Here is a 19190-nt window from a genome sequence, read left to right on the forward strand (position 1 = left end):
AAAGGCAAGAAGCGCATATGAGGGAAGTGTTCAAGCGGCAGAAGATAGATCAATGTTGGATGAAGACATTCAGGTGCTGGAAGATTCGCAAGCGGTAGATGTAGCAGAAAAAGAAAAAGAAGCTGCGCGCGACGCTCTCAAAGCGATAAATAAGCGAAAAGAAGCACTTGAGCAGAGAAGGAAGTTTGAATTCGGAAAGTTGTTGGATAATGAAGAAACGGACTTTTCCCCCGAACGAAAACAAGAAGCCGAAAAAAAGATTTCAGCTATTGATCAAGAAACAAAACGACTGGACGAAGAAGAAAAAGAGTTCCAAGCAATACTTGGCGCGAGAAATGAATACATGGAAAAAGAAATGAAACTTCTACAAATTGATAAAGAAGAACTGGAAAAGGCGCAGGAAAAAGACCTTGAGATTATGAACGATAAAGATGCGGCGCCTTACGAAAAAGGTGCGGCAGAAGAAAGAGTGGACTGGCGTGACAAAGAGATCAGACGAGTTAATGCCAGGCTTGAAGAAATCGGGAGAGATGCCACTGTGGAGAAGTCTCTTTGGGAAAGAGTGAAAGACATCTTCAATAAATATGGGGTGACGCTAACGGCAATATTTATTGCTGCCGGGATCACAGTCGGCGCTGTCATCGGGGTCCTCACCAGAAGTTTGAAAGCCACCGGTAAGGCTTTGGGAAATGGGCAAAAAGAGCTCGGTAAAAAATTCGCTTCCATATTGCCCGGGCTGATTGGCTCGATTGTGAGCTTTCTTTTCAAAGCCGCCGGCCAAGTCGTCGGGTTTCTGGCCGAGCACACCTGGCTGCTTATTCTTGCCGTGGTGGCCTTTTTGTTAGAACAATTTCTTAAGAAGCAGCGTTAACTTACCGCCAAGCCGTGAACAGCAACGCCGATAATCCAACTACACCGACAATTACCGCTGTTTTGTTTATTTCATGTTGTGACGTTTTATCTGGAGCCTCGGGCTCTATTTTTTGCGCTTGTTGAGTTTCGAACGGAGCTGGTTTCCTTGATTCGGCCGTTGCGGCTTTGTGTATCGGGTTGGACGGGTGGCTGTTGGGAGGGTTAATCTTTGACGGGCCGCCTGCCATGAGTTTGAGCCCAGCTTTTTTTGTGTCAGGATTTACCTCGTTGTTGACCCCCAGTTTCATCCCGGAGACCGCTTGTTTCAGCTTGTTGTTGTAGCCGATTGTGCTTGCTGTGTTTATTATCATTTGCGCGGGCATGAGCCAGGCCAACAGCGAGATTGAGCCTGACCTTCGCTTGATCCACCGCGAGCTGGTACCTTTGCACGCTCTTGGCCAAGTCGGGCTGTCTTATCGCGTCTTCCATCAGCTCCAGGAACTCGCTTTGGGCTTCTTTCGCCCGGCCACCAGAACCGAGAATGCTGCTGCGGACGTTGACTTGCGCGCCCAGGATGCAGTAAACGAAAGCCTCGATTGACTGGTTGATTCTCGACAAGCCCGCCTGGGTCAAGCCATTCGCGGTGTTGGGTGCAAACCAGTCGAACTGCCGATCTCCAAAAAGATCAGGCCGTATAAACTCAATAAGGTCCCCCTTAATCAGTTTTCCACCATCGTCGCTAAACTTGTTCCACCCAGGATACTTATAATCTGTTTTTGTTGGCGATTCCCCCTAAGGCTTAACATACAACACCCCCAAACCACTATTTGCACCCGAAGTAAACCTAAAGTCGCTTGAGGGGTCCATGCCGAACTCGCCGCATATCCTTTTGTACGAAGCAACGTCATAATGATTATTCATCTCGTCGAACGTCGGGTCTCCGGGCAAAGCGCTTATGCTCTGAACACCTCCTAGCTGGTACAAAATTCGCCTGACCGTGAAATACACGTGGAAGATATAAAAAGCTCTTATCTGCGGGGGGAGATTCATCCCGCTGTCAAAGATTTCGCGAGAAACTCCGCACCCCTGTGTGGCGCAGAAAACCGCGAAGTTGAGCTGTTGCGGCCAATATTTCATGTCAGGCCCTCCTAACCAGTGTTTTGCTTCGGTTCCAGAAGTGTGCCTGAGTCTGGTTTTTTGGAATATTTCTCGGAATTTTGTCGTGAAATATTGGTCAGGCGTGACGTAGATTTTGATTTGAGCGTCGAATATTTTCTTCAAGCTTGGCGCTTTGCCGTCGAAAGGTACCGCAGAGATGGGCAGGGAAACTTTTGAGCCAAGTGGCGACAGTTGATAAGGAAAACCACCGCTGTCGCCCAAACCAAGCGCTTCTTTCATTTCCGCACTCCAGTATTTTCTGTCTGAGCCGAAGACGCTTTAAAACGAGTCTTCGTTTTCTTTGAAAAACACCTCCGCGGTCACGTTATTTTTCTCGTCGACGCTTCCTTGCGAAACGAACCGGCTTTTGTCCGCTTTGGGGAAGCGGTTTAAAAAGTTTGTCCACGCCTTTTTCTTCGCCGCCTCCGCTTTTTTTAACGCAGGACCATTCCACAAATTTGCCATATTATTTGAACACAATTTTATTTGTTGAATATAAAAATGGTTGTTCTCACTATTGTTACGCAACAGAACGGAGGGACAATATATTTTGAAAAACCAATACCGCGAGTCGATTTCATGAAACTCATTTCTTGCAGTTTGTACAACAGCTGGGACACTGAAAAAGGAAGGTTCGGCCTCCTTGGGAGATAAAAACAAAGATAAAGCTTTGTCAGTTAGTAAATTACCCCCAGGGTATTATAATTTAGAAAGCATGAAAAAACAAATAGGCGGTCTGTTCGACAAATATCACTATAGACAGTTGGAAACACAAAAAAACCAACCTCTTGGCCAGCTTGCAATCAAAACTTTTGAGGCAAAACCGATAGAACTTGATCGCGATTTAGCCGGTTTGCTTGGTATTGGGCGAAAGTTGGATCTTATAACTTTCGTAAAAAGGCTAACAGCCCCAACGACATATTTTATTCATTGTAATTTGATCGACACAGAACGGAATCTGTTCAATGGCAAAAGGTCAATGTATTAGCCTTGTTTGATGTGAAGGGGGAACCTTATGAAAAAGTAAGCTACCAGGCTTCTCCGCAACAGGTTTTGCGAGACTGTTCTACAGACGAGTTCATAAATAGCATCACCATTAGCGTCAAAGATGAAAATGGCGAACTCTTTGATTTCAAGGGCTTCCCTCTTCTTTTTGAATTAGAGTTAAATTAAATTTCTATATATACGCAATGTCTTCGGCAAATCTGTGTCCACCAAGCGCGCCGCCTGCCGAGAATGAAAGAAGACTCTATCCAAGTCTTCCCGAAACGACAAATGCCGAGAATTTCCGGCTAACCGAGATAAGCAGAATTGAAAAAGAAATATCTGCTGAGGTCGAGCATTACAGGCTTGTGTTGGAAAAATACAAAAAAGCCCGGAAAGCGCTTCACTATTCCGTGGTTGGCCTTGGCGCTGTCACGGCAGCTCTGTCTTCTGGGGCTGTTGCAACATCACTCACTGGTGTTGGAATTGTTGTCGGCGCGCCTGTTGCCGGGATAGCAGCTTTATCTGGCGCGGTTTCCACTGGCCTGTCCGTTGTCAACAAGAAGCTTGAACGCAAAGTTAATAAGCACTCGAGAATCCACTCTCTGGCTATTGCAAAACGTGACTCGATAAACTGCTCTGTCTCACAGGCTCTTAATGATAATCGGGTTTCTGACACGGAGTTTCAACTGATCACACGTGAAATGCAGAAATATCGCCAGCTTAAAGAGACTTTACGCTCGAACTTCGCGCGAATACAAACAAATCCAATCCAGCCAGATATCGAAAAAATAAGAAACCAGGTTCGGGACCAGGTTCGGGAAGAATATAGAACAAAAATTGCGGATTAAACAGCAGATTTGAACTAAATTTTGAGCGAAAAAACACGAAACTTTCTCTTAGTCTTATTAAAAACAGATGATTGCGTTACACCGCGTTACCTTCACGCGTAGAGAGGGGGCCGCAGTCAAGTGCGAAATAGGGAAGATCCCTTGATCAGCTGTTTCTTTTTATCGCTCTAGTGAAATCTCTCTGTTGTACCGCGTTTCGTGCCAAATTTTTCCTCGAAAAAAGGTGAAAAGTGCTATTTTTATTGACCAGGCCGAGAAGAAATGCCGTATTCTAACAAACTGTGGACAAAAAATAGAAATCTGACTGTAAAATTCCTCTTGGCTTCAACATTCCTGATGGCTTTGAAAATTCCTGATGGCTTCAACTGAAGCCAAGAGGAATGCAACCAGCTTTAACTGAAGCCATTCAGTAATTCGCAACAGGAAGCTATTGTCTGAAGGCCTTAAACAACCGGAAGCGCGTCATGAAAGCAATCAACAACTTCGCGTGTAATATCACGCACGTGTCTCTGCCACTCAGGCGTGAAATATTCATTCACAAGAAACGCAATCAAGTGAACACTGACAATCATGTTTCTATAATATGCAAATGAAGCCGTGGATTTTTAAATGTTAATTCGACCGGAGGTTATATCGTCGCCGCCTTTTTTTTTCGCTAACGCTCCCTGCCAAAAAGGAACCACTCGTGCCAATCATAACCATCCCAGGAGCATACTTTTAAAAAATTCTTGTAATCATGGTTGGCTTCTATGAGAGGAATAATTAACTCCATCGGCGGGCTTAGCGATGCTTTATGAAGAGTTTCCTCCCTTTCGAAACAGGGGAAAAAACAACCCTCGAAAGAGCAGTTCAGATATTCAAAGCAAATTATCATTGGCACAATCTGCTGCATGTATTGGCAGAAAGGGAGTTTTGAAATATGCTCGTGGACCTTGTCCCAACCCATTTCCTTTTTTTCCTTAATTTTTATCGCGATGTACTCCTTGAGAATCATCTCACGAAGCTCTGGAGGGAGGCTTTGAATGGCCACGGAAAGTTGGCAGCATTCTTTCCGGCCCCGCATCAGCCACCCGCACTTGTTTGGCGCTCGAGACATGGCGGCTCGGACGTATAACAGCGGGCTCGCTTGTTTCCAATTACCGTGGGGGCAGCCCCACACCCCTAGTTGTTAGTAGTATATAGGGAGTCACACAAATACTTTTTCAAAGAGGGAGCTAATTTCGCTTTTCGCAACCACCAGGTTCAACCGGCCCGAGCTTGTGAGGGCCGGACTTGACGGTGGTGGTTGCGAAACGGTGAAATAAGGCTCCCTCTGCGAAAAAGTATTTGTGTGACTCCCTATATACTACTCCCTCTCCTTCCCCGTTGTTGTAAGTAGTATATAGGGATTATGAATACTGTTTCAAAGAGGGACTCAGCATTTCCCCGTTTTGCAACCCCCCAGGTTCAACCGAAGCGAGCATGCGAGCTTCGGACTTAAAGCTGGGGGTTGCAAAACGGGGAAATACTCCTCCCTCCGCGAAACGGTATTCATTAAACCCCCTATATACTACTATATAATTAAAATTTAGTTGATTTTTATCTCGTTCCGAAAACTGCCCTTTTCGCGCTCGTCGAGGGGCACACATGAACACTCACAAAAATACGCCACAGGAAACGCAAAATACCTCTCGGATATTGTTCACTAGCTTGGAAGTTGGAGGGAAAATTTAAAAGTGAGTTTGGATATGGTGTTGTAGCTGACAGTAGGAAAGCCGGAACTTGACCGATGCGGGAATTCGAAATAGCCCTTTTTACGGTAACGTTTCCCATCTGCATTACAGTGTAATCCGACATGTGGGTGAGACCTCACATACATGTTCGATTATATTGTAAGACAATTGAGAAACGTTAACCTTGAAAACAGCTATTAAATTATCACCTATATAATCACCTATGGCCGCCTACTTGCTTCTAAATGGTTCGCTCCCAGATGATATCCAACCCCAGAACTGCTCAAAATAAAGTAAGAAAATTCCGCGAAACATAGCCCGTTCCTATATGGGCCGAATATGTTTCTTTTTGTTTTTGCTAAGCCTCGAGTGCCCCGGGAATGATACAGTATTTCTTAGCCTACGTCAGTTTATTTTATTTTCATCATGTGCTATGTATAGTCAATGATTTTGCCTGTTAAAAGGCGAAAACGAAAACGACCGCCTCGCTTTAAGATAATTTATTTTTACAACAGTACAGTTATAATTCAAGTGGAAGCTTAGCTTCATCCAAATCAGTGTCTTTTATTTTCACGACCTTACTGCTTGAACGTGCTACGTTTATCACTTCAAGCCCATATGCATTCGTCATGGAACAATCGTCAAATAAAGGACTGACTTGACACCTTTTTTAGTTGTCTTTAAGTTAACGCTAAGGTGTCACACGGTTGAGGATTAGGCCTGATTTTTTTCTTATTTAAATATTTTGATATGGACTCGTTACACGCGTGGGTGCTAATGCCATTACATGACGCACAACGTTTGCACGTGCGGAGCTGCTGTGAAAACAAAGAGTGCAAAGGGTGATAAAAAGTTCAATTTAGTGCTAACTGTCTGATTTGCCCAGCCAACTAAAACGGAAAAAACGTTATCAGTACAAAGACATCAGTCGCAGTTGGATAAACATCACTTCGTTGAAGTCTGGTACTTGTTTGGTAAGGTGCACTGCTGTCTGGGCGATCTCGGAGCGGTATTTGCAATTGAGCACATAAATCGGGGATTGAAATTGCTGCAACTAACCAAACGAAGATATCATTCTGTTTGAAGGTAAGTCTTTTACATAAGCGAGTAGTAATATATATGAGCAAATAGTATGTAGGCTGGGATGAAATGATATAAAAAGAGCTCGCTAATTCTTTCAAGGCATGTATTATTTTTATACCTGTTAAGTCGATAAAAGGCAGAATTTAATCCCAACAAAAGCGGCTATAGAGCTAGGTTCAGCATTTTAAATTCAACCTTGTCAGTGAGATCAAATTGGTGTAAACGTTTTATCATTAAGGCAAACATAAAAAGACTTCTCTCCTTGTTTTATTCAGTTCTATTTGATCGACCATGGTTGCGTTTTGTTCAAACATTTTGCGCCGCAAATTTTAATGTTTGATTGTTATGCTCTATGTTTTACATTATCGTCGCACGGCAAAGTGGTTGTTGAAAAAGTTTGATCGTTTAGCTCAGTTACGATTTAAAATAAAATTTGCTGTTATTCCCTGGGGAGCAGGGTGGCCAGTTCGGAGAGTGCTCGCCTCCCACCCGTTGTACCGGGTTCTATTCCGTCCCGATGTCATACGTGGGTTGAGTTTTTGGTTGGTTCTCGTCTTGCTCCGAGGGTTTTTCTCCGGGTTCTCCAATTTTCCTCCCTCCATAAAAACCAACATTCCAAATTCCAATTCGACCAGGGTCCGTTTCTCGAAAGGCCCGGAAACATTTAGGGCCCGCACAGCCACTTTTACTTAAGGTGGCCGAACACAGCTTTCCAGTGCCTATGCCTAATTCACCATTACTTTTAAACTATTTATGCTTTGGCGCCCAGTTTTTGCAAGAGTCAAATTTAACCACATAAGGGTTTATTCTCGTATTTTGGGTAAGGTGTGTGCCGTTGCCATGGCGACGGGGCTGGTTAAAAGGCTTAAAAAATGGTTCAGTCGTTAGATTTTTTTTCATCATTTGCCCACTACGAATTGACACTAAATCCCTTCTGTCAACACTGTTGTAATGAAATTTTGACATAACGATTTTCGTAATTCGCAGTAAATTGTTTTCACTGCATGTTCTGTATTATTAAAAATTCCCAATGTCAAAATTCAGTTTCTTTATGATAGATCATTTACGTGTTTTCCGAACTATTTTTTTGCCAAATATCTTGAAATTCTATCGACTGGATTGTTAGAAATCGGCAAATTTCTGCTAAAGCAATCGGTCCCAATTTTTCGAGCATCTGCGCATACGCTGCATTTAACTGGGTTCTTTCGGTAACAATGAAGAAGCTGAGAAATGCTGGGTTCTTTGCATCCTTAGCTTTTCTAACATATCTTTGTAATAAAAAACTAAAGCCATCAATTCACTGCGTTCAATAATAGAGAAAAATAGCACAGATAGTGCGGGTGTTGAGTAAATAAAATGATCGCTCTATTGACGGCGTGTTTGTTTTTGCAATCCTTGTGCGCGCGCTGAATTGCATCAGCGAAAGCGCGCGCGAAAACTGTGTTCGGCCACCTTAATCTGTATCTAAAAACGTACCCAAAGGTGTAAGCCCCTGAAACTTCTTCTATGAAGGGAACCTCTGTTCATATTTAGTATATGTGAATAAAACAGCTCTGTAATCATATAGGGTTTGAGATTTTGTAACGGCTTCTCGGATGCGAAAACGTTTCGGGATCTTCAAGGGAAGGCGCCGGGATGGAGGACCCTCATGAAAACCAGTCAAGGCTGATGGGGCGTCTTCTCTAAATATTGTAATTGACTCTATTTGTTTAGGTGTGTTATTGGTTTTAGATAATCTTTTATTACTTGAAGCTATATGTTGAACAACACGTTTCTGCCGAAAAGAAACGTTTCTTTGTCGGGTTAATTTGTTCATGGAATAACACAACGTAGCCATTTCTAGATGCATCGCATGTATCGGCAAGAACAACCTGTTCAGGCGTCAGTTTAGTTTAGTCTTTCAGTCTGCGTTATAGTTGTTCAAATTTCATTTTCCTTAATTTTCGTTTATTCCAACTTTAGCAATTCCGAGTCTGTGTAAAATCAATTGACCAGATAACGGGGAGGATGGGAAAATGCGGATGATAAGATGCGGTTGAAAGAAATTTTTTCTTCAAAACTATATGTCGGGCAATTTTCACAGAATTGAGGCCTGAGGAAGTCCGATAATTTTTTTCTTCATTAATTACAAAACATTTCTACAGCACCTCTGGATCCAAAGAGAAAAACAAAATCATTAAGGAAAAGGTCTTTCATCAAAAAAAAAAAGGGTCTAAGTTTTACTTATTTCAAGTGCCTCGAGGACAGAAGAAAAACGAATTATCAGGAAAAAAAAAACAGTAGAATCGCAACTGGTCGACGCGGTTTGTTGGTGCGTAACGTGTGGTATGCGCTATATTGGACCCGGTAAAAGCCGAAGGAGACCATCAAAATTAAATAGACTCTGATTTATGCCGGGGTGGCGTTTTCTGTTTGATAATTCTTTCAAAACGATAGTTAATGAATGGTGCCAGTCAGTCAAGCTTAGACCTCGGCAAACTCCGTGTAGAAACGACCATGTCTCCTTTCATTTCATTCGAAGTTTTTTTTTTTTTTTTCAGAACAAAACGCGAGATGACCTACTTCTGAGATTTACTTCTCTTTCGAATCGGGCAAAGTGATATTATTTTCAGCTGTGTGCTTAGGAGTTCATTCTTTTAAGTCCATGATATTTTCGGCGTAAAATCGGCAGAAAAATAAGAATGTTCAGTCTGGGCAGGAATAAAAAAACAATATTCTCATAAAATAGGGTGTATATATCGTGATCGACCCAATTCTTGTCAATTGCTGGCAGATCATTCTGTGGACAAAACTGCGCACGGGATACCACGCAATTAAGACAATCGAATCGGTTCTCTCACGTAGGGGCCAAACGACCCCCCTAATGTTTCATGAAGGCTATATTTGCTTGGTTTATATATTTCTGAACCAAGTTTGGCAGATGAGCTTTCTTTGTTCTCCAGTTTATTTTAATTTGGAAGTTGTGACAAGATGTCAGATTATGACGTCATAATTGATGACGTCACCAAAACGTGCTATAATTTTTTGTAAAATCTGATGTAAAGATTACGTCATTAGAAAGGCCTTGACTTGAGGAGTAAAATGGCGGAAACCGTTTTTTGCTATGATGATTATTTTTCGAGATATGGTAAATTAAATATTTTTTTGTTTTCCCCCCCGGAATTTGCTTAACCATACTGTTCTTCTTAAGTCAGTCTCTCTGGTTTATTTTTTTCAGTTTTATTCTAGGAAGGCTAATAATCTAGACAAATAGAAAGCTTGATGTTGTCAAAAATCGTATGGTTTTAGAAATTTGATTTTCGGCTTTGTTAGGATGGTATTAACAGTAAAAAAACGGTTGACGTCACAGGTTATGACGTAACAAAACTAATTCTAACGTAGTAACACCAGAAGGATAATTTTTTATTCCGATTTTCTTCTTTATTTTCGCTTTAGTCATCTAACACATCACATGTGCAACATAGCTGCATTTGCTGGAAAAAAATTACGGCTCCAATTTGGGGATTTTTCTCAAGGGGGGGACCCCATATTTTGTAGAATTATTTTTTATATTTAAAAATGCCATATTTCATTTAATTTTTGTGATATGGACAAAATTTTTTCAGGTTTTAACTCCCCTTGATGTGCTCTTTCGAACACATTGTAAAAGATATGCATATTAAAAACTTCAAAAGTGGCAAAAAACATGACGTCATCACTGTGACGTCACAACTTTGACATTTACTGACATTTACCACGTAAATATAATTGGCAATAGGTCTCCTGCTCATCTGCCAAGTTTGGTGTAGACAGAGTCAATACTTTTTAAGTAATGCGAAATAATGTGAAATATCCAAGAACTGACGAAACATTTGGGGGGTGGTTTGGCCCCTACGTGCTGAGACAAGATCCAGAGACGCGTTACATCCTTTGGAGACGCAAGTGCAATCAGAATACCAACAAATCGGTTGAATCAATCTTCCTAGCAAATCTTTTTTTTTTTTTCTTCAGATAGATATATTCAACATGATGCGGGTGCTGTCAGTTTTCCCATTCATCCTTGCTCTCCAATGTTTTTCCTCAACAATCGGTGAACAAGGCTACACCACGGTTGTTAACAAATGGAACAAGGGCTTCAAAGGAGAGATCAAACTGAAAATGAACAAAGACGTTAGTGAGACGGGGTGGACTATGAGGCTCTCGTTTCCAGTTCGCACTCCAAACTTGAAAATCTGGGGAGCGAAAATCACTGGACAGGAAAACGACCGGGTCTACACCATGGTAAATATGCCCTGGAACAAAAAACTGTCAACAGGAGACGAGTTACAAATGTTTTTTTTAGCAGAAAAGACTACGGATGCAGATGCCCCCATAGGGGCCGTGAATTTTGAGCGCGGAGCGACTCCCACGGGGCAACCACCAACGCCTGGCCCCAGTTCTCCTAGACCCACGACAGGGCGTCCCAATTCCTCTCCAGGCCCTAGTTGCACTCCAAACACCAATTGCCCCATTTCTACTCGACCCCCGAAGACCACTAGCACTAAACGCCCGCGCCCGACTTCAAAACCAACAATAGGCGTACCGCTAAAGCTCAGTGGGTACAACTATGGTGAAGTGCTGAAGTTGTCCATTCTGTTTTATGAAGCTCAGCGATCTGGAAAGCTTCCGAAGAACAACCGCGTCCCGTGGAGAAAGGATTCGGCACTAAAAGACGGCAAACAGATTGGTGTAGATTTAACTGGAGGATGGTATGACGCGGGCGATTACGTCAAGTTTGGCTTTCCAATGGCTTCCTCTGTCACCGTGCTAGCCTGGGGTCTATTGAAATACAAGAAGGCCTACATAGCCGCTGGTCAGTACGGTCACATGTTAAATAGTATCGAGTGGGCCACGGACTACTTCATAAAGGCGCATACTAAAAGATATGAATTTTATGGCCAGGTTAGTGTATTAACCTAATGCCCAAAAATTTTTATATTTCAACCACTTCACGCCAACCAATTCGGTTTTGTAACTCGCTTTGGCATTCAAGTTCGCATTTTTGGTTAATTGTTTCCTCTTTGTTATCTTTATAAGTTTGTCATTTTCGATCCTGTCCATCACGCGCTCAAGACTTTGTTTATGTACTTGTACTTGTGAATTAACGAAAGAGGGCTGAATATGTATTTAACATAAAGTAGCAAGAGTGATATTTTATTTTCCATTTCTATGAACAGTTTTTGATCTATCAAAGTTTTGACCAGCGTCTAAACTATATGTGCAGGTTGGTGATGGAGATATCGATCACGCCTACTGGGGCAGACCAGAGGACATGCCTGATAATATGAAGCGTCCCGCCTGGAAAATCACGCCACAGAAACCGGGATCAGATCTGGCCGCTGAAACTGCGGCAGCCCTGGCTGCATCTTCAATTGCCTTTAAAGCTAACAAAGCAAAGTAAGTAAAGAGCACAAAAGATAACCGGAGTTGCGTCTTCATATTAATTTTAGAGGAATCTTTGTCTTCAAAATTCGCTCTGATGGGATCTACAAAAATTTCGATTCTGAATATTGAATCTGCATGACACGAATGATTATCCCAATTAATTTGACTCCGATTTATTACTGTGTGGCACTAAATTATGGAGCGAGCCATATTTTTAGCACGTGCTCTCAATGAAAAGAATTCATTTACGCTGTTGACACTGTATAACTCCTGGTAGAAGTAAAAACAAAGAACATTACAGTGCAGTTATTCTTATAGATATTTAAATAAATTATTGGTTCAACATGTTGTCTAGGAAAAACCGAGTCTGTTTACACGAGTTCACCATTGGATATTCGTTTTGACGTTGCAGATCGAACAAACTTCTGGAGCACGCAAAGCAACTCTATGATTTTGCAGAAAAGCACCGCGGAAAATACAGCGATTCCATAACCGACGCGAAAAACTTCTACCCTTCAAGCAATGACGAAGACGAGTTGGTTTGGGGAGCAGCTTGGTTGTATTGGGCAACGAAGAGTCAGAAATATCGTATAAAAGCCGAGCAGTACTACGAGAAGTTTAAAATGAATAAACAGGTTTGAATGTTTGGCAAGAACGAGAAAGTGTTCTCTCTGGTCAACGAAAAGCAACGGCAGTAGTTGGAAATTCTTGGAATTTCTTAAATTTACAAGCGTTCAGAAGAAGGGAATTAATTGACTGAGATTTCTTTTCTCATTTTAGGATTACTCAAGTCTTATTTATGACAGGCAAATTACGGATTCGGTCCAGGTTGATCTAAACTTTCAAACCATTTTAAGGGAAAATCTCTTTTCATACAAAGCCAAGTAAGGCATCCTAGATCATAAAAATCAGTTTAAACAGTCAGGACATTTGTGTCGTTTTGTATCAAGGTTAAAAGTTTATCAAAAAGAAGAATGAAAAAAATAATTGACCTTCAGCTGCTGGTACCTAACGTATATTGCTAGTATTGTTCGTTGTTATTGTTGTTGTTGTTCTTTGCTTGTTTGTTTTTCGTTAACTATATCTACGTTACCTTTACAATCGCATGCAATCCATTTAGAATGTTCTCTTACAAATAATTACTTTCTAATCTTAGTCTTCTCTTATGTAGTTTCGATGAGGTGAGTGGTGATAAATGAAAATGAATCAAATCTTTAATTTGGATAGCTGCTAAAAAGCTTTTTTTTTTTTTTTCACCTTGCACAGCCCTGGGCTTTTTCGTGGGACGACAAAACGGCAGGCGTACAGCTCCTACTTGCTGGATTAACTAAAAAGAAATCCTACGCGGAAAACATCAAGTCATCACTGGACAAATGGCTCCCTGGAGGTAGTGTTTCTTACACTCCAAAAGGCCTTGCCTGGCGTGATAAATGGGGATCAAACCGCTACGCAGCCAATATGGCATTCCTGGCTCTCGTTGCCGCTGACTACGGTATAAAGCCGTGGGTTTACCGCAACTTTGCTAAGAAACAGATTGATTACATGCTGGGCGACAGTGGGAGGAGCTTTGTAGTTGGATTCGGTCACAACCCACCTCAAAGGCCCCATCACAGATCCAGTTCCTGCCCATCACCTCCCAAGAAGTGTGACTGGAGCAACTTTCACGGTACTAAACCTAATGCACATGAGTTAAAAGGCGCGTTAGTCGGCGGTCCTGATCAAAATGACCACTACAAGGACGATAGGACAGATTCCAAAATGAACGAGGTCGCGACAGATTACAACGCTGGATTCCAGTCTGCCGTAGCCGGGCTCAAACAGCTTGCAAACTCTTAGACTTGTGCCGGACTAATAAGTGTTTTCATGAAAACGGTGACGGGGAGTTTACTTTTGCATTGGTTGTAGAATTAGCAGGGATGAGTGAATAAAGACTTGAGGGAATTACGAATGTGACTCATCTTGTTCTCATCCCCTGACGCCTTCAATGTCCGACAGCACTGATGAAAAATTTCCTTAGCTCTCTGTCTAGGGTCTCTGGAATGTCCGAATAGCGAATAGCGATCAACGAATAGTAGAAAATTGCTACGCTTAGCCTGAATAGCGATGCTATTGGCCTAGATTTAGCTAGATATTTCAATGCCAGTGGTAAAACAGATTGTCTCAGAAAGACGTCAGGCTGTGGGAAGATATTCGACACATCTTTAACTGTCGGCACGCAAGCGTATATTCATCGAGTAAGTTTTGACCCAAAATAGCCCAGGTAAGATTAACTTGATTATTTCGATGTCCTGTTTCATCATTTTAACTGGCTGCCTGGGGTCGAATTAAGGGAACCCACGTGTTATGACAGCAGTAATAACAGCCTATTCACCCCAGAACCCTTAAACAGCTTTACTCGTTTATCGTCAATTTCCGTAAGGCTCTTTACTCGAAGCGTATATTAAAGACAAATCTTCTAAAAATCTTATACATCTTATACAAAGACCTTTTCCAAACTGAGATTGCAGTCATAAAGTGAGTTTCGTGTGTTTGAAATTCAAGAAAAAGGGGGTCATCGACTTCTTTTCGAGGTAAAACGTATGGAAAGAAATACCCTGCTTTGACAAATTAGCGCAGCAAAGTCAGCATGGTCTCCAGGCTAGGGTTTTTAGACGAGTCAACGGGGGCAAACAATCCTGTCTTGTTTCGGTATAAGGGAGTCTGTTGTATTATATAATTACTTATTCCAAATTCTGATAACCCTGAAAACAGCAATTGAATCCGTCCTACAGCTAAACGTACAGCCCATCTGAACTGAATTCAATGTACCCAGCATTTCTCTCTCCCTACCCCTCTTCCCCTCTCTCCCTCTTCCCACCCCATTCTCCCTCCTCCTTCCTCCGAGAAATAAAACTACGTTACCCAGGGTTATTTTGATGGGCAAAAGTTTCAAACTTCTAATACACTTACAATTTTTTTTCTTCGCAAAACTAAGGTTTACGGTAAAGAAAGTGATCTATCGAGATAAATGTTGGGGTGAGCCAACATCTAAAATCGCTTGATCCATGCAAAGTTATTGCAGGGACAACTAACACTATTATTGACGCAGGCGCTTGATGCAATTTATGACCACATATGGCGAGTGAATTGCGTGCGCAGTAAAGGTGCGCACAAGCATATAGCGCAATTGCGCAATCTTGCTCAATCTGCCCTTACACAATCTCTGCGAAAAAAAAAAAACGACGGAGCTTACATTGGACTGAACATACTCTAGGTTGTCATTCAAAAACCATTACGGAAGTTAACTTCCTGAAGTAAAATGGTTACAACATGCTTTCCCAAGATATTTTAAAGTTAGAATCGTCTAAAATAAACTGGAGTATGACCTTTCGAATTCCTCTTGAAATGATGCGTTGGTAGTCCGACCCCCTCAGCCTCCCCAGTCGGTAAGGATTTCGCTTGTCACTTGCTAAGACACGATTATAGCCACTTTGAAAAAAAATCTCACGCGCACTTCTTTTGCCATTCTTTTATGTTTCTATAGATCTTCTATTGGCATGCTTGTCAGCAAACCTACATCTCTTCTGATCTGCTACAAAGGTTGCTATTAACATTCTTATAACGATCATAAAGACGTTCCAAGACCATCAACACCAAAAGGTAGAGTTGTACAGCCTTTGTACTTTACCTTAGGTCCTGATGAAAAGAATTTGCACCTCCTTTATGCATTTATTTCTTCTTTTACAAACATTTCTGTGGCGAGCCCAAAGTAGCAACACAACCAAACAAACACATAAAAGACAGCAAGAAAGTCTACAAAGAAAGTGTAATGCAAATGAATAGCCATTGTAGTGTTCATTAAACACTTTGTCTAACAGTGTTATAGCGTTATTGAGTGTTTGGTGACATTTCCATGACAACCCCAGACCAGCTAAGCAGCTTTTGAAACGTTTGATGGATTTACTGTCAATTAACATCGATTGAAGTGGATAAAATAGGGCTTGTTTCATAAAGCTATGCATTCCTGGATTTTTTTCCAGAACAGCAACATCTACCAAACGATATGTGAACATTTGTGCGGATAAACATCTGAACAGTGTAGGTAAGTGACGAGTGAGTTAAAAGATCACTTAGATTTTAAAACTATCACGGTTCATTTCTAGACACGATGCGTGAAATAAGCAATTTTCCGTTTCTTATTCTACTTTACCTAAAATGAGGATACGTTTGGCGGTAGAATATTCTTAAAAGAACCAAAAGCATCAACAAAATGCTTAGCTTGTGGCAAAATAAATCTTATGTAGGTGAATCAAATTATGGTTACAGATAGTTTCATAATTAATAGAGGGTTATTCGATAAAGAACAGACCTTATTGTAGTGCGCTGACACTTTGGTGTAACCTAGCGAAGCCATTCTGCCTTCAACACAGTCTTCCCATTTCTCTCAGTAGGAGAAGTGTTGTTTGACATCAACTTCCTGGAGCCAGTTATGAAAGATGAAAGTCCATTAACACGATTTCTGAGGTTATTCATGAGAATCACAAACCCTTCAACACCAGTGAATTAGTAAAAACGTTTCGACCGGTAATGCGCGCAAGGTGATCAGAATACATCTGTTTTCTACGACAGTAAAACGAAAGCTAGAAAAACGCATCCCTCAAAAATTAATTACAAAGATATCATTTGGAACTACAATAGTTTGTGGATCTGTCGCGCAAAATTATTAACATTTGACTTTTATTCAGACAATTTTTTTTTTCATGGTTGCTACCGCATTGTGGTTGCGAAAATCTCATCTTGAACTTATTTCGCTCGAGAAGACTTTCAACTTCCTTTTCTGGTATATAAACCTCTGAATGCAATTTGATATTCCGTTTCATTCAAAAGAGGAAAAAAGGATGAAACTAATCGCTTATGCATGTTTTTAGACAGGCTTGTTCATTTCTAAAAAAAATGAGTGAGTAAAAACATGAAATATTAAACAACAGGACGTTAGTTCCGCGGCATATAATAAATGTCTTAATCCCAGTCAGTCCCTGGAATCACAACAATTCGACTAGATCATAAGGCTGAGTATGAAAGCACATGGACACGGAACGAAATGGCCTGTTTTCGATTCGAAGACGATAAAGTTTATTTTCCGACTAGCGGTTCAGTTAGAAGTTTTTTCGTGAGGGAATTCTCACTTTCTCATTCATTCGGGGAAAACCAAACACTACAATTTTCTCTGGGTTATATCAAGACGCCGAGATTCATTTATTTATTACTCATTTGACTTGTGACCTCCGTTCACAAAGTAGGAGAAGTGTTCCTTGTTGGGCTGATTTTTAAGGTCTCGTTAAAATTGTCAAGTTGCTAAGCAAGCTTTCATTCGCTGTTCAGCTTGAGAACAATGGAGGCTGAATATATTGCACCTTGGAGGGGCAATCGCCAATAGTTTGCTCCCATGTATCCTGGGATTTGTTAAAATTTATATTTTATCACACCTGAAAATTGTGCAATTTATGTTTTACCTCAGACTTGAATCATGAGACGCATGCGCACAATTGTGTTTGTATTTGCTGTCTTCTCATTATTGGTCATTGGACTGAGTTCAGCAAATGAAGTTGAATGTGAAAAGAAGAGCTACAGTGGTAGCAACTACTATGGAAAGTTTGTGATCACTCCTGCCCAAGACATCAGTTCCTGGAAGTTGACGGTGACATTCTCCAAGAGGGTCCAAAGGCTATCTGATTTACACAAGTTCGAACACAGAAATCCAACTTCCAGTGAGGGCGGAAAAACGTTTGAACTTGAAAACAAGTATGACGAGGAGCTGATTGCAGGCCAGACCTACAAGTACGATTTCACCGCCGCATTGAAGAACCGAAAAGCCAAAGGAAAATATTTAAAATGCAAAGATGTGTCTTTTGAACCCCTTGATGGAAGCGGTGCAAGCGGCGGAAGCGGTGCAAGCAGCGGAAGCGGTGCAAGCAGCGGAAGCGGTGCAAGCAGCGGAAGCGGTGCAAGCAGCGGAAGCGGTGCAAGTGGTGCAAGCGGTGGAGGTGCTAGGCGGCTTCTCCAAGGCTTGAGGCCCTGTTAGGGGATTTCGGGATACGAGATATTTGGGTAAAGAATTAACGGGATAAAGTTTATTTTGGGCGCAAAATAACTGGGATATGGGATTTTGAAATCAAATAAAACAAGCTATAGAGTCGGGAAATCGTTAATTTTTACAGTTGGAATTAAAGGGGAAATGGGTTCAGTTTAAGCCGAAAATTAAAGGAATCTGGAATGCTAATACCCTCCTTTAAATGGGCCTCAGGTTCAGAAAACCTTCTTCTTTACATGTAATGGTGCGTTATTGAAAGTGCAATACTGAAATTGATGAATATCTCGACTGAAAGTTTCCCTGTACTTGTGTTTAATGTACTATCTTTAAATAAATAAAGCACTACAGAAAAAAAGTTTTGGCATTGCCCTTTAATATCATACTTGTTTGGGTGCAAGGTATATGTTTGACCTAAATTTTAAACAGAGGATTTACTCATGCAGTAATTCTGAAACTTTCAGTGGCTCTTCATTCATCCCTCGCGCTAAATTTTCATGTGTCGCTTGTTTGCCAACGTCAATCGACATTGATAAAGGGACCGCATTTTGACATACAAGCCAAGCCAAGCTTCATCCTTTTGACAGAAATTCTGTTGTCTTAGGTTCTTAATTTTTAGTTTGGTTCCCAGGTTGTCGCTGTTTGTTGTTCAATAGTACAGTCGATTATAAGGAAATGGTCTTCTCCCTTATTGAGATAGAAGTGCAGAAGTTCTTACACAACGAATGAAACCGTACCCGACAATTGTATTAACAAACCGAGACCTGGGAGACACCTTTCAAAGTTCGAACGGAACATCATACCTACATCATTCCAAGGTACCGTTGTGTTTCAAACATACAGTCAAGAGAATACTCGGTAAATTATCTGTCCTGAACGCCTTTAATATAATCCCAACTAATTTTCTTAAGAGAATTGTCAGCTCGAACTTTCGTGATATGAGAAATTTAATGCCTGTTGTTTGGGGATTGATAAAAAACGTCGTTTTGGGTACCAAAAACAAGTCAGCTATGATTTTCGGAAAGGCAATAAGACCTAAGCGGGTTTCCTAGAAATGGACAAATGAAGCCCTGATAAATT

At 41.4% G+C, this 19190-nt stretch overlaps 2 protein-coding genes and 1 pseudogene across 2 annotated transcripts in view; 1 reads left to right on the forward strand and 2 right to left on the reverse strand.

Moving 5' to 3' along the window:
* Positions 1 to 19190, reverse strand: part of LOC145466391 (uncharacterized) — a 343779-nt gene that overhangs the window by 313483 nt on the left and 11106 nt on the right. The window lies entirely within an intron of this gene.
* Positions 1013 to 2693, reverse strand: LOC145466038 (uncharacterized; annotated as a pseudogene).
* On the forward strand, positions 6557 to 14350 carry LOC145465777 (endoglucanase A-like). The gene is made up of 5 exons (XM_081449534.1): positions 6557 to 6643; positions 10631 to 11560; positions 11883 to 12055; positions 12456 to 12678; positions 13310 to 14350. The coding sequence occupies exons 2-5, from the start codon at positions 10646 to 10648 to the stop codon at positions 13877 to 13879; spliced, it is 1881 nt and encodes a 626-aa protein (XP_081305660.1). The 5' UTR covers positions 6557 to 6643; positions 10631 to 10645; the 3' UTR covers positions 13880 to 14350.

The sequence above is a fragment of the Orbicella franksi genome, chromosome 13, assembly GCF_964199315.1.
Source record: "Orbicella franksi chromosome 13, jaOrbFran1.1, whole genome shotgun sequence".
In the NCBI taxonomy this organism is placed as follows: Eukaryota; Metazoa; Cnidaria; class Anthozoa; order Scleractinia; family Merulinidae; genus Orbicella; species Orbicella franksi.

What these genes read in the sequence shown, in the direction of transcription:
- LOC145465777 (XM_081449534.1), top strand. Translation starts at nt 10,646, where the DNA reads ATGATGCGGGTGCTGTCAGTTTTCCCATTCATCCTTGCTCTCCAATGT. An exon ending in GATATGAATTTTATGGCCAG is followed by an intron (nt 11,561 to 11,882) that starts GTTAGTGTATTA and finishes CTATATGTGCAG; the next exon opens with GTTGGTGATGGAGATATCGA. An exon ending in TTTAAAGCTAACAAAGCAAA is followed by an intron (nt 12,056 to 12,455) that starts GTAAGTAAAGAG and finishes TTGACGTTGCAG; the next exon opens with ATCGAACAAACTTCTGGAGC.